A 13,637-nucleotide genomic window follows, 5' to 3' on the forward strand; every position below is an offset into this window, starting at 1 on the left:
TTTGTTTTTTTTTTTAATTTTGCGCCGCCGCGAAAAGGTTGAAATGTATTTAGTATCCTATTTAATGATTAAGTAGATTTTATTAATAGCTGTGGAATACTGGTATAAATAATATAGAAATTATTTTACACTTTTTAGTGCATTTCGAAGTCGGTTTTTTTTTGTTGAAAAATACTTTATTTCACAGTTTTTAGTGGTACGTTTAGTATTTGTAGAATGTCGTAAGGAAAAAATAAAGGAAAACAATCGGAACAATATTGGTTGTATTTTGTGTATTTACAATATCTTAAAATAAAAAGAAATAGAAATAAAAAAAATTAAAATTAAAGATACTAATACAAATGAAAAGAAAAGAAAGATAAAATAATTTTTAACAAAAAAAACATCCGACTTCGAAATGCACTAAAAAGTATAAAATAATTTCTATTTCATTTATACCAATATTCCATAGCTATTAATAATATCTACTTAATCGTTAAATAGGATACCAATTACATTTCAAAGTTTTCGGAGGCGGCGCAAAATTAAAAACTTTTCCTCTACTAGGAAGATCCTAACTCCGGCGTCGGCAACCTATGATAAATCACCTATTTGATAGTTTCAAGTAACCAACATTCAATGGGAATCAACAAACCCATTGCGAATTAACTATACTGCAGTTCACGAGTGACCGCACTTAACTCGCGCAGCTAGTGGCCTACTGAAGTCTAGGGAGATTTTTAATAGTGCGTGTGATTCCCCTTTACAGCGTGCTTCTTGCTATGCGTTCACATTATTTTTTTTTGCGACAAATAATAGAAATTTCATTGTATCGTGATACTTTACAATATCATCACCAGTTATCAGTTATCGTACGTCATATATTTCTGCCCACCATTTATATGTTCGCAAAGTATAATAAGAAGCAAGCTGTAGAGGGGAATAACACACGTTATTAAAAATCTCTCTAGACCTAGTGAGCGGCGCGAGTTAAGTATGATCTCTTGTGAACTGCAGTATAGTGCATGTACATCAGGACTGCTGCCAATTTCTCATATAATCGTTACAATTACAAATGTTTTCAGCCGGACCTATAATTTTTCTCTTACGACTTATTAATTACCAAGTTTGCCATACCGTAATCAAATCGTTATTGGCAGCATCGTTTGTTCGGGTATTTTTAATTTTGCGCCGCCTCCGAAAACTTTGAAATGTAATTGGTATCCTATTTAACGATTAAGTAGATATTATTAATAGCTATGGAATATTGGTATAAATGAAATAGAAATTATTTTATACTTTTTAGTGCATTTCGAAGTCGGATGTTTTTTTGTTAAAAATTATTTTATTTCACACTTTTTAGTGGAACCAGTAGTATTTGTAGGATAGTGTAACGTGATTTTAGATTTCTGTTGCTTAGCTAATAACCATAAACCGAAAAAAAAATTGACCGAATTTAAGTTGTTAATAAACAACAAATTTCGTAAATTTTTGCAAGTGAGATCATCGCGGATAAACCTCCTACTAAATGTGAAAGGTTCCATCGCTATCGGTACATTCCCTGCAGCATAAACGCCGGAAGATATAAATGAAGTATTACGTATTTTGCGATAAAAGTCGTTAGGAATGAAAAAATACAACAATTTTTTTGCAGGACCAATTAGAATATATACTCCACAAGATGCAAAATTTTCAATCCGACTGGTCCATCCGTCTCGCGGTAATCGGTGAAAAATGTAAATCTAGCATTACGTTCTTGCAAAAAAATCGTTAGCAATGAAAAAATGCAAAATGCCTTTCTGACGGGACCAAGTGCGAGATATACTTTACAAGATGCAAGGAGTTTCGTTCCGATTGGTCTATCCGTCTCGGAGTAATCGGCGAACGTACGGCGCACGTACATGAAATAGTACGCTTTTCTGCAATAAAAAGCGTTCGGAATGAAAAAATATAAAATGTATTTTTAACGGGACCAATCTGCACACATACTTTAGAAGATCCAAAAGGTTTCGTTCCGATTAGTTCATCCGTTTCGGAATAACTGGCGAACATACATTTAGAAAAAAATGTCGTTAGGAATGAAAAAATGCAAAATATTTTTTTACGGGACCAATCGGGAGACTTACTCTACCAGACGCAAGAGGTTTCGTTTCGATTGGTCCATCCGTCTCGGAGTAATCGGCGAACATACATTTAGAAGCAAAAATCATTAGGAATGAAAAAACGCAAAATATTTTTTTTACAGGACCAATGGGGAGTTATACTCTATAAGACGCAAAAAGTTTCGTTCCGATTGGTCTATCCGTCTCGCAGCAATCGGCGACCGTACGCCGCGCGTACATGAAATAGTACGTTTTTTTGCAATAAAAAGCGTTCGGAGTGAAAAAATGTAAAATGTTTTTAGAACGGGACCAATCGGGAGGCATACTCTACCAGATGCAAGAGGTTTCGTGAACATTCATAAAAAAAAAAAAAAAAAAAAATATACACATCGAATCGAGTATCCTTCTCCTTTTCGAAGTCGGATAAAAAAGAAAAATAGAAATATACAAAAGGAAAATTAAAGATAGAATGAAAAATGACATGAAAATAAACAAAAATACAAATATAAATAAAAAATGAAAATTAAAAAGAATAGTATAAATAAATAAAAAATTAAAATTAAAAATAATAGTATAAATTAAAGTTGACTATAAAACAATTAAAATAAGCTAAAATAGTATTTATTGGGGGCGCCCCTACCGCCGCCCATACCGCCACCCATACCGCCATCCCTACCGCCACCCCTCCCGCCCCGCGGCCATCTGCCGCGGTAGGCACGGCGTTTCTTCCCAGCAGCCGTTCCTCTTTCTGTAACGTAAAATGTTCAATGTTAATATCGTTCACCCATTGCACAATTAATTTTGTTTATTACTTGAGACGGAAATGTGTTAATTATTTTTTCGATGATATCTGTGAAACTCACTTCGCTGCGGCTTCACATCGGCCTCAGTTTGTTGAGGTTGTTGTTCGCTGTGGTGTGGCGTTTCTTGCTGCGGCGGTTGTTGCTGCTGCATTTGCTGTTGCTGCAGCTGTTGCTGCAGCAACGCAACCTCGCGGTCCCTCTCCTGTTGCTGCGTCTGCATGTGCTGCAGCTGTTGCTGCAGCTGCAGCAACGCGTTCATAATTTCGGTTTCTGAAAGAAAAAGGAGGTATGTAACATGCATGTTTTTGAATCATGCAGTATATTACTTTTTCACTGAATTTGGAATTATACTTACGTTCATTTGTTTGAACCGTTATATCTTTCATATTTCTGTGAGAAAAAAAGAAGTTTCATGAATAAAAAAGGAAATAATCCGTTCGCATTTGTGGATGAAGTTCGGAAAAATAATCACCCCCTATTTCTTTAAAAGTCAGTAATGTTATGTGTTTTATACACTGATTACGAATATCGTTGACAATGCTATCCAACTGTCTTTACTAGCTGTTAACGGTTACATGGAAGTTTTGGATATATCATATTGAATGAATATCGTAGTGAAATTTCGCGACAACTTGATTTGCATTCCGCAAAATAGAAAATCCGAATATCCTGAAGTAATTGAATAAACGGATGTACGTTTATCTTGTCGCGTCGCCGCCACAAGAATTTGGAAGTAACAATGTTGTTGAAATAATTTCTTATTTTTTCGCACAATAGTCGCCAATTTGTCGTTATGATATTCGTAATCAGTGTATGAACAAACGTAAGAATACTTTTCTTTTTTAATCCAAAAAAGGGGGGCTGAGTGGTTTTTCGAACTACACCCAAGTAAACCACGAACCATTGACGATTAAATTAATATATGTTATATGTATAATGTATATTATATAAAGAAATGAAATATTGCTTGTTATTTGGTACTTACGTCTGAACAGCAGCTCGTTCGGGTAGAAAATGAACAAAATCTGTGTCTTCTAAAGGAAGACAGTTGGTGGGGCACATTTCACGATCGCATACAGAAACAATTTTCGCTGTGCGTCGTATAGATGCACAAATATCATCTAGTTCCTACATTATTAGAAGTTTGCCGACTGCTTCGAACGTAAAGAAGGACAGCGATTGAAAAAGAGGACGGAGTGAAAACAATCGACTGTATGTCTGTCGAACAATACTAATGCAACGACGAAAATTTTTTATTAATAATTTTTTTGGTTTCAAAGTGTTATCAACAGATTTGTGATATTTTTCTGATGATAATAAGACCAAACCAGAAGTAAATCGGACTATTTTTTTTATTAATAACTTTAAATTGATGAGGTCAATCATTACTAGCCAATGAAAGTCAAATAAAACCGATTTCTTTCGTGTTGGTACTCATTTTAATCGGAATAAGCTGAACAATCCATTGATACTATTTTTTGGAAGATAAGACAAAAATTATTATAAATGTAATGTTTTTTACTGGATGGTGATTTGCTTTACTCGCGGCATCCCTTTGGAATGCCTCTATCTCGTTTTCTCTCGTAATACGTATTCTCTTTCCTTTTTTATGACGGATTCGAAGCTCTGCTGGGTTCCAGGAAATTGTCAGTAGGGGAATGTCACGCAATTTTATCGGCCAGCGTAGGGGAAATGAGGGATCCGTTGCACACACCGTCGTTTTCTTAATTGTTTACACGAGCCAAGTCAGTAGATGTAGGTGTTTCGACCAATAATATATTACGGCTGCAAGTCGTGTGAGCAAAGGCGGGGCACGACCAATCCTACCCAAATTTTTGGCGACGGCCAAGTTACGAACGGCGAACAGCAGTCAGTTTCAATTAACACCTTGCAACGCTGCTTTCCATTGAATTTTTTTTCAATATATTGTGTTGTGAGGTAAATTGTAACAATTATAATTTTATTTCTTTTTTTTTGGAATTTTTTTGTAATAATTGATAAATAAAGAACAGGGTCCAATTTTGCTTTCAGTAAGTAATTGTATTTGAAAACAAAGGGACCAAGTCTGCTTTAAGCGACTTATTTGTATAAGAAGTGTGCTTGAAGCGACTAATTGTTAAAAGAAGTCTGCTATAAGCGAGCATAAAAAAAGGCTGCTTTAAGCGACTAATTGTTAAAAGAAGTCTGCTATAAGCGACTGATTGATAAAAGAAGTCAGCTTGAAGCGACTTATTTATAAAACAAGTCTGCTTTAAGCGACTGATTGCTAAAAGAAGTCAGCTTGAAGCGACTTATTTATAAAAGAAGTCTGCTTTAAGCGACTGATTGTTAAAACAAGTCTGCTATAAGCGACTTATTTATAAAAGAAGTCTGCTATAAGCGACTGATTGATAAAAGAAGTCAGCTTGAAGCGACTTATTTATAAAACAAGTCTGCTTTAAGCGACTGATTGCTAAAAGAAGTCAGCTTGAAGCGACTTATTTATAAAAGAAGTCTGCTTTAAGCGACTGATTGTTAAAACAAGTCTGCTATAAGCGACTTATTTATAAAAGAAGTCTGCTATAAGCGACTGATTGATAAAAGAAGTCAGCTTGAAGCGACTTATTTATAAAACAAGTCTGCTTTAAGCGACTGATTGCTAAAAGAAGTCAGCTTGAAGCGACTTATTTATAAAAGAAGTCTGCTTTCAGCGACTGATTGTTAAAACAAGTCTGCTTTAAGCGACTGATTGTTAAAAGAAGTCTGCTTTAAGCGACTGACTGATAAAACAAGTCTGCTTTAAGCGGCTGATCGATAAAACAAGTCTGCTGTACGCGACTGATTGATAAAACAGGTCTGCTTTAAGCGACTGATTGTGAAAATAATAAAAAAAGCGCGGGAAATCCTCTTTTTAATCCTTCATCTTCACTGAAACTAGGTACGTCTGATATATGAAAGTATGGATAGACGTACAAAAAGTGCATCCCGTATGAGACAGAACCGTGCAAATGAATCAGATGATGCCAAACAATTACGTCTTTGTAAAAAACGTAAAAGAACCGCAGAGGCACGGCGTCAAGAAAGTATTGATGAACGCCGTGCGAGATTGTCTGCACAGTGGAAATATGCTGTTTCGAAATTATCGCGCGAAACGGTCACTGAAAAAAAACGTCGGCTAAGCCAAATGTCTCATCGTTTAAATAACGAATCTGCCGAGCAACGGTCACGTCGTATCGGATTAATCCGCCGGCGTGTAGCGAACGAATCTGCCGAGGCACGATCACGCCGATTGCGATTAATCCGCAGACGTTTAGCGAACGAATCTGCCAAGGCACGATCACGCCGATTCCGATTAATCCGTAGGCGTTTAGCTAACGAATCTGCCGAGGAACGATCACGCCGTTTACGATTAATCCGCAGACGTTTAGCGAACGAATCTACTGAGGAACGTTCTGAACGTCTAATGGTTATGAGAAATCGTACGCGAGAAGTACTACGAAATGAACGTACCGAATCCCGAAATACGCGTTTAAGGAATATGCGTGAAGTAGCGAAAAATCGAAGAAAAGAACTTCTCCTTCAGGTAGACAACTTTAAATCTACTATTAATATTTTTGCTGATGTACCATGTGCAGCGTGTTCCAAGACTTTATATCCGCAGCAACGTTACGCTTTGCACACGCAGCCTTTGTCTGGTCTAATTCCTGCAAATCTAATACAATCGGAGAAGATAACAACATGTTCTCGTTGCCTACATAATCTTAAAAAAAAAAAAGTTCCATCTAAGGCATTGTGGAATAAAATGGAACTAATGTCTGTACCTCAGGAGATAGCAGATTTATCGGAAATTGAGAAACAAATGTTGTGCAGAATAGTACCGTTTCTGAAAATCATGAAAATTCAAAATCGGTTCAGTCAGGATTGGTGCAAAGGTCAGGTAGTCCTATTTGCCCGCGATGTGTTTGAAGTAGCCGAGCAACTTCCACTTAGATTAAACGAAACCGGTATAATGATTGTAGTGCAAAGGCTCGAAAATTTGGAGCGACAAAGACAATTTGAAATAGATGTTGGGAAACTTCGAGTAGCTTTACAATGGCTATTACAAAATAATGCTTTGTACAAAGATGTGCGACCATGTTTTTCTAATATTACCAATAACATTTTGGAAATAGCTGATGTCGTTGAAGAGCCTTGTATTGTAAGAAACGAAATGGAAGTTGCAGAAAGAAATACTGATTCAAACAGTAGATTTGTAAATGTTGGACCGAATGTAGCTATTTTACGAGGGTCGTGCCATCAAGCTAGCGATCGCTTCAGTATTGAATCTCGCGGTAAGCAATGTACTGGCATAGCTGCAGTTGCTTGTGTTGCGTTTCATTTGCTCGACCCTAGTACGTGGTGTACTAGTGATGTCGATTATGTACTTTTAGTAGGAGATAAATATTACCGTGATTGCATTGAAGCGCGAAGTAATCCTGACCCCAGAGAAGTCAATGTCGACTATTTAGCCGTTACCGAATTATTGCCACACATATCATTTAATAACAACAGAGTCAATATTAACATTGGTTATGAAATGGCTGTAAATGGTCATATTGATATTGATAATAGCGATGAAGGATTTCCAAATTTAAAGAACGCTTTGATTACATTTTTCCAACAGTATACGTACGGAATTCTTACTGCCAATTTTACATCAGTCGCTGTATCATGCGGTAACAAGCCGGGAAGTACGTACTATTGGTTGTTTGATTCCCATGCAAGAGGTCCAAAAGGATATAAAGCATCGTCACGGGGCGTCTCATGCTGTATGAAATTTACTAGTATTGATAATTTACACATCATCTTGCATCGTAATTTGTATGCTAAAGAAGGCAATAACAACGTGATAAATATCTATTCACTAACACCTCTAACAATTGCACCCGAAATGAATAGATCTCCTCAAGTAGAAAGGATTCAACCCCGACCGCTCGTAGAGAATCCGACCAAAAACAAATTATTTTCCAACGTCGATAGTAACGTCTCTGTCAGTAATAATAATAATAACGCAAAAAATGACCCGACACAACTGGTGAATATATATAGAAAAGCAGTACCTCCTTTGAACCTAGAGAGGGAGAGAAGGATGGAAGAACTGTGTTGGTTCTTCCTGTTTCCGGATGGTAAAAATGGATTCGGAGAGCATCGAGACATCTCAATTACACCACTGGATTACTTCCAAGCGCGTATTCTGAGCAATGACAAACGATTCCAACGAACAGATTATTTGTTCTTCGCATTATCTGTTGTTGAATACTACCGCGCAAAAGCTAGCGTTTCAGTATCATGTAGAATGCGCCAAGGGGAACATACTCCACAGGGATTAGTAGATAATATGCACCTCACGATGAGAAATATAAGAGGATCGGCATCATACTGGAAACGATGCTGTTCGGAATTAATCGCCATGGTCCGAAGTCTTGGACCGCCCACATGGTTTGCTACGTTCTCTTGCAATGATCTAAATTGGCCAGATATGTTGAAAGCATTACTACTATCCGATGGTCGCCCCATTACCGAATTTGAAAACCTAACTTTTGCAAATCGACTAAAGTTGGTTCAGAGATACCCTGTAGTTATTGCAAGACAATTTACGTTATGTGTAAACGCGTTAATGCAGTATTTAAGAAACTCCGATTGCTTAGGTGGCGTTGTTATCGATTTTTGGCATAGAATAGAATTTCAGAACAGGGGAAGTCCACATTTCCACATGCTTCTTTGGTGTGCAAACGTACCTGATTTCCTTACCAACGAAGGCCGCAACGTTATTGAGAAAGTTGTATCTTGTTCATTGGAAGCAGAAAATCCAGATATGAGGGACATAGTTCAAAAGGTCCAAATTCATAAACATTCTGCTACATGTTACAAAGATCGTAATAATCGTTGTTGTCGTTTTGGATTCCCGAGGCCGATAAGTGAAAGAACGATGTACTTAGGTCCAGATGACACACTTGCGAATAATGGACGTTTCTGCGTACTTAAGAGAACAGGAAATGAAATTATGGTGAATAATTACAACCCAACTCTTTTAAAGCTTTGGGAAGCAAACATGGATATTCAACCATGCGGAAATGTTACAGCTGTCGCATATTATATTGCTAAATACGCAAGTAAATGCGAGCCGCAGGACGCAGGAAATACTATTAAAGAAGCCATTTTACGAGCGAAACGCCGGAGCGGAACCGTCCGGGATCAACTATTTTCGGTATCTATGGCAATTCTGTCTCAACGTGTGGTTAGTGCTCCCGAATGTGCTTATCGGTTATGTCATTTGCCTCTGAAAATGAGCTCGCGAAAAGCTGTATTTATAAATAGCTGTCGGCCTGAGCAGAGATATAGAATTTTGCGATTCGAAGAATATGAAACATCATTTTTCAATAACATATTCGATCGTTACGTAAAGAGACCAGACAATCTAGAGGATTTGAGCTTAGCTGAATTTGCTGTCCGATATGAAACAGTTTCCAGTGGTATGTGGACAGAAGAGGATGGAGACGCAGAACTTCGAAATGACGATGAAGAAATATCAAGGTCGAAATTTATCAAATTAAAGGACAATACCCGAATGCGAATAAGAAATAAACCAGCTGTACTTCGCCACCGATATTATACCCTGAACAGTGACAGAGAAGAATATTTCTATAACTTAATAGTGTGTCACATTCCATTTCGTGATGAAAGTACACTTATGTCCGAAAATGAATCTTCGGAACAATGTTTTCTTCGACGGCAACACGAGTTGAAACCTATGATGGGTAACGCAACCGTCGAACAATTTACTCACGCAGAGCAAATTATTGAAGCGGCGCTCGCCCAGGCTGCTGCTTTAAATGTTATACACGAAGAAGAAACCAATGAACATTTAAGAGATCCAGTCAGAATTCATGCTGACGAAACAATACATTACGATCAAGTTGATTTATATGAAGATCAACAGCAAGAAACAATTGCAATGCCAGAAGACGTGTTCCTTAATAGTATTCGATGTCTTAATATTCAACAGAAAGACTTATTGAAATCAGTTTCCGCAGTAATTGAGAAAGATATAAAAGAAAATGATAATGAAAATAGGGAACAAATGTTGCTTTTTATTACCGGAGGAGCTGGTAGCGGTAAGTCGTTTATTTTAAAATTACTTGTTGAACATGTTAAACGCTGCTATAATCCTACAGTTGATACGATGATAAAACCATCTTTCATTGAAGTAGCTTCTTTGACTGGCGTCGCCGCCCGTCAAATATTAGGGAAAACTTTGCATTCCATGTTCTCCTTGCCTATTGGAAAAGGTACTGCAATGACGTATCGGCGACTGACAGGACAAAGACTCGAACAGGAGAGACGAAAGTGGCGTCATACAAGGTGGTTGATTATTGACGAGATATCAATGGTATCTTATGAGAATTTGCGAATAATTCATTTAAGATTGCAAGAATTGAAAAGCAATGATAAACTATTTGGCGGCGTAAATGTACTTCTCTTCGGCGATATCATGCAGTTGCTCCCAGTAACAGGACACTGGTGTTTTGAACAGCCACATTGGTGTACTGCAGAAATTAATTTATGGCACCAATTTTCATTCTGCGAACTCACCATTAATATGCGACAAAGAGATGACGTTGAGTTTATCGACTTACTGAATAACCTTCGGTTTGGAGAAGTGACAACTTCTCAACTACAAATACTATGCGAATGAAGAAGAGTTCCCCTAACCGGAGAGCTCGAGGATGGTGCAGCAGTAAGAATATTCCCAACGATAAAATTAGTGGATGAATATAACACAAAAATGACAGATGAATTAGCAAAATCACGTCGAATGTACGTGATTGATTCAATAGACGAGTCCCGTGAGGCAGCTACATATGGAAAAAGGCCACCAGAAAATGTCATACCTGTAAATGTAAATAATTGTGGCGGACTGTTACATACAATAACATTAACTGAGGGATCTCGAATTATGCTGCGACGAAACCTATCAATTTCTGATGGTTTGGTAAACGGCGCAATGGGAATAGTAAAGAAATTTACATGGCCGGCACTTGGAAGAGATCAACTAGAACAGGGAGAATTGCCGGATTCAGTACTTATAAAATTTGACGACGAATCCATTGGAAATAGATTCAAAGATATTGATGGTAACATTGCAATATCTCCAGTTTCAGCAACGTTTCAAGCGACAAAAGGATTTGGAGACGTCGAGCGCAGAATGTTACCACTTATTCTGAGTTGGGCAGTAACGGTGCACAAATTACAAGGGACTACATTGAACAAAGCTGTAATTGATCTTGGCAAAAAGAATTTTGCAAAAGGCCAAATTTACGTTGCACTTAGTCGTGTAAAAAGTTTAGATGGTCTAGTTTTATCTGATTTAGCACCAAACAAAGTCCTCGTTAAACCTCATGACGAGAGAGCACTCGCAGAAATGCAAAGATTACGACAGTTGCTTTTGCAAAGAAACAGTCGAAATCAGCTTCCAGCGCCTGATATGTGAAAAAGCAAGCGAAGCCTTTTTTTATTTGTTTTATTATTAGCGACCAATTAGTAAAGAAACTGACGAAGTTTACTTGCAGGGACAAGTTTGAAAAATCGCGCTCGCTACATTCCTTGCAGAATAACCCTAAAGAATATGTTCTTTTTCAATAACGATAGTTATTAACAATATGAAGTTACATACATTTTTGTAAATGAAATTATGGTGGAAAGATGTACGAGATGTGAAAAGTTTCATCGCAATCGGTGTATTCCTTATAGAATAGCGGTATAGAATCGGATATTGCAATAACAATAGTTATTATTATTATATGTCTATGCATACTGGATTTCGATCGACGCAATATGTGTATAGAAACAGTAGAGAATCGGCGACTGCATGCTGACTCATACACCAGTAGAGACACGTAGGCATACGTAGAATTCAATGTAGTAGTAACAATAGTTTTTCACAAATATCTCGGAAAGTAAAACTTTCCATTAATTATGCATAATGAAAAAGTTGTTCAGAATCATGTCCCCGACAACATATTAAAAGGTCATTGAAATCGTCCAATCTTGACATTAAAAACTGCCTGTATTTTACAATAACAATGAAAAAGTGAAAAATTTTTTTTCAATGGGACCAACCGGAAAACATACCCTACAAGATGTAAAAGGTTTCGTTCCGATTGGTATATCCATCTCGGAGTAATCGGTGAATACACCAAAAAAAAAAAAATACATACTGATCGAATTGAGTAACCTCCTCCTTTTCGAAGTCGGTTAAAAACTGGTTTTGTCCCAAAATTACAGCTTCACCCTCAACTATATATGGGAAACGCTGTGGTTACAAATCGAGATGGTATAGCATTCCTATACGCAATTAACGTTGGAGCAGAGGACATCGAAATCGAAATGCCAGCAGTTGAATTGCAACAATATGAAGAGGCACCACAGGATGAAGAAATAGCTCACCAAAAACCTCAACGAGCCCAGCAAATTCTTGAAATATTACAAACAGATCATCTAAATCAAGAAGAACTTGCCAATGTAAAGGATATAGTGAAAGAGCACGCTGATAGATTTTATGTAAATGGAGACAGACTCCCAGCAACAAATAAAATCTACCATAGAATCATCACTACGGATGAGATGCCTGTAAACGTAAAATAATACAAGTATCCTCATGCATTAAAAGATGAGATCAATCACCAAGTAAATGATTTCCTGGAAAAAGGAATCATCAAGCATTCATCGTCACCATTTAACTCCCCCTTGTGGATAGTACCGAAAAAACAAGATTCACAAGGAAATAAATTATGGAGATTAGTGATTGATTTCCGAAAACTAAACGAAAAAACAATCAGCGATGCATATCCACTACCAAATATCACGGATATCCTGGATCAAGTGGGAAGTGCAAAGTACTTCTCCGTGTTTGATTTAAAATCTAGTTTTCATCAAACACCAATGCATCCAGAAGACAAGCATAAGACAGCATTCTCAACACCATTCGGGCATTTCGAATTTAACAGAATGCCTTTTGGACTAAAAAATGCTGCAGCTACGTTCCAGCGCCTGATGAACAACGTCCTAGACGGATTACAAGGACTGGAATTATTCGTGTTCATCGATGACATCGTAATTTATGCAAGCTCGTTAAGAGAGCACGAAATAAAGGTCAATAGAATGATGGCAAAGCTTAGAGAAGCAAACTTACGCTAGCTACCTGACAAATGCCAGTTTCTAAACAAAGAAGTGGCATACCTGGGTCACATAATTACGGAAGACGGTGTAAAACCTGACCCAGCAAAGGTCGAAGCAGTCCAAAGATTCCCCATTCCAAGAACTGTTAAAAACATCAGACAATTCCTGGGATTGTGTGGATACTACAGACGTTTCATTAAAAACTTCTCTAAAATAGCTAAACCATTATCCGGCCTGACAAAAAAAGAACAAAAATTTGAGTGGTCCAGCCAACAACAACAAGCCTTCGAATTCCTAAGAAACGTGCTATGCGAAGAGCCAATCCTACAATATCCTGACTTCGAGAGACCATTCAATATAACCACTGATGCATCTGGAACAGCAGTGGGAGCGGTCCTAAGTCAAGGAGAGATAGGAAAGGATCAGCCAGTAGCGTACGCGTCAAGAGTGATGAATAAGCCGGAAACACAATATTCCGCAACAGAAAGAGAACTACTTGCTGTGATATTCGCAATAAATCACTTTAGACCATATATTTTCGGCAGAAAATTCTATC

General features: G+C 37.4%; 1 protein-coding gene across 1 annotated transcript; it reads right to left on the reverse strand.

Annotated features, from left to right (window-relative positions):
- Window positions 1–2,680: 2,680 nt before the first annotated feature.
- LOC123988779 (uncharacterized protein DDB_G0285291-like) lies at window positions 2,681–3,344 on the reverse strand. Its single transcript, XM_046289523.1, has 3 exons — window positions 3,240–3,344; window positions 2,945–3,154; window positions 2,681–2,829 (listed from the first exon to the last, which is right to left on the reverse strand). The coding sequence occupies exons 1-3, from the start codon at window positions 3,268–3,270 to the stop codon at window positions 2,681–2,683; spliced, it is 390 nt and encodes a 129-aa protein (XP_046145479.1). The 5' UTR covers window positions 3,271–3,344.
- Between the last annotated feature and the right edge of the window lie 10,293 nt (window positions 3,345–13,637).

The sequence above is a fragment of the Osmia bicornis genome, unplaced genomic scaffold (genome assembly GCF_907164935.1).
Source record: "Osmia bicornis bicornis unplaced genomic scaffold, iOsmBic2.1, whole genome shotgun sequence".
Lineage (NCBI taxonomy): Eukaryota > Metazoa > Arthropoda > Insecta > Hymenoptera > Megachilidae > Osmia > Osmia bicornis.

Coding starts and splice junctions, on each gene's coding strand:
- LOC123988779 (XM_046289523.1), bottom strand. CDS start 3,270: ATGAAAGATATAACGGTTCAAACAAATGAAC. Junction 3,155..3,239: donor AACGGTTCAAACAAATGAAC/GTAAGTATAATT, acceptor TTTTTCTTTCAG/AAACCGAAATTATGAACGCG. Junction 2,830..2,944: donor CGATGTGAAGCCGCAGCGAA/GTGAGTTTCACA, acceptor TTTACGTTACAG/AAAGAGGAACGGCTGCTGGG.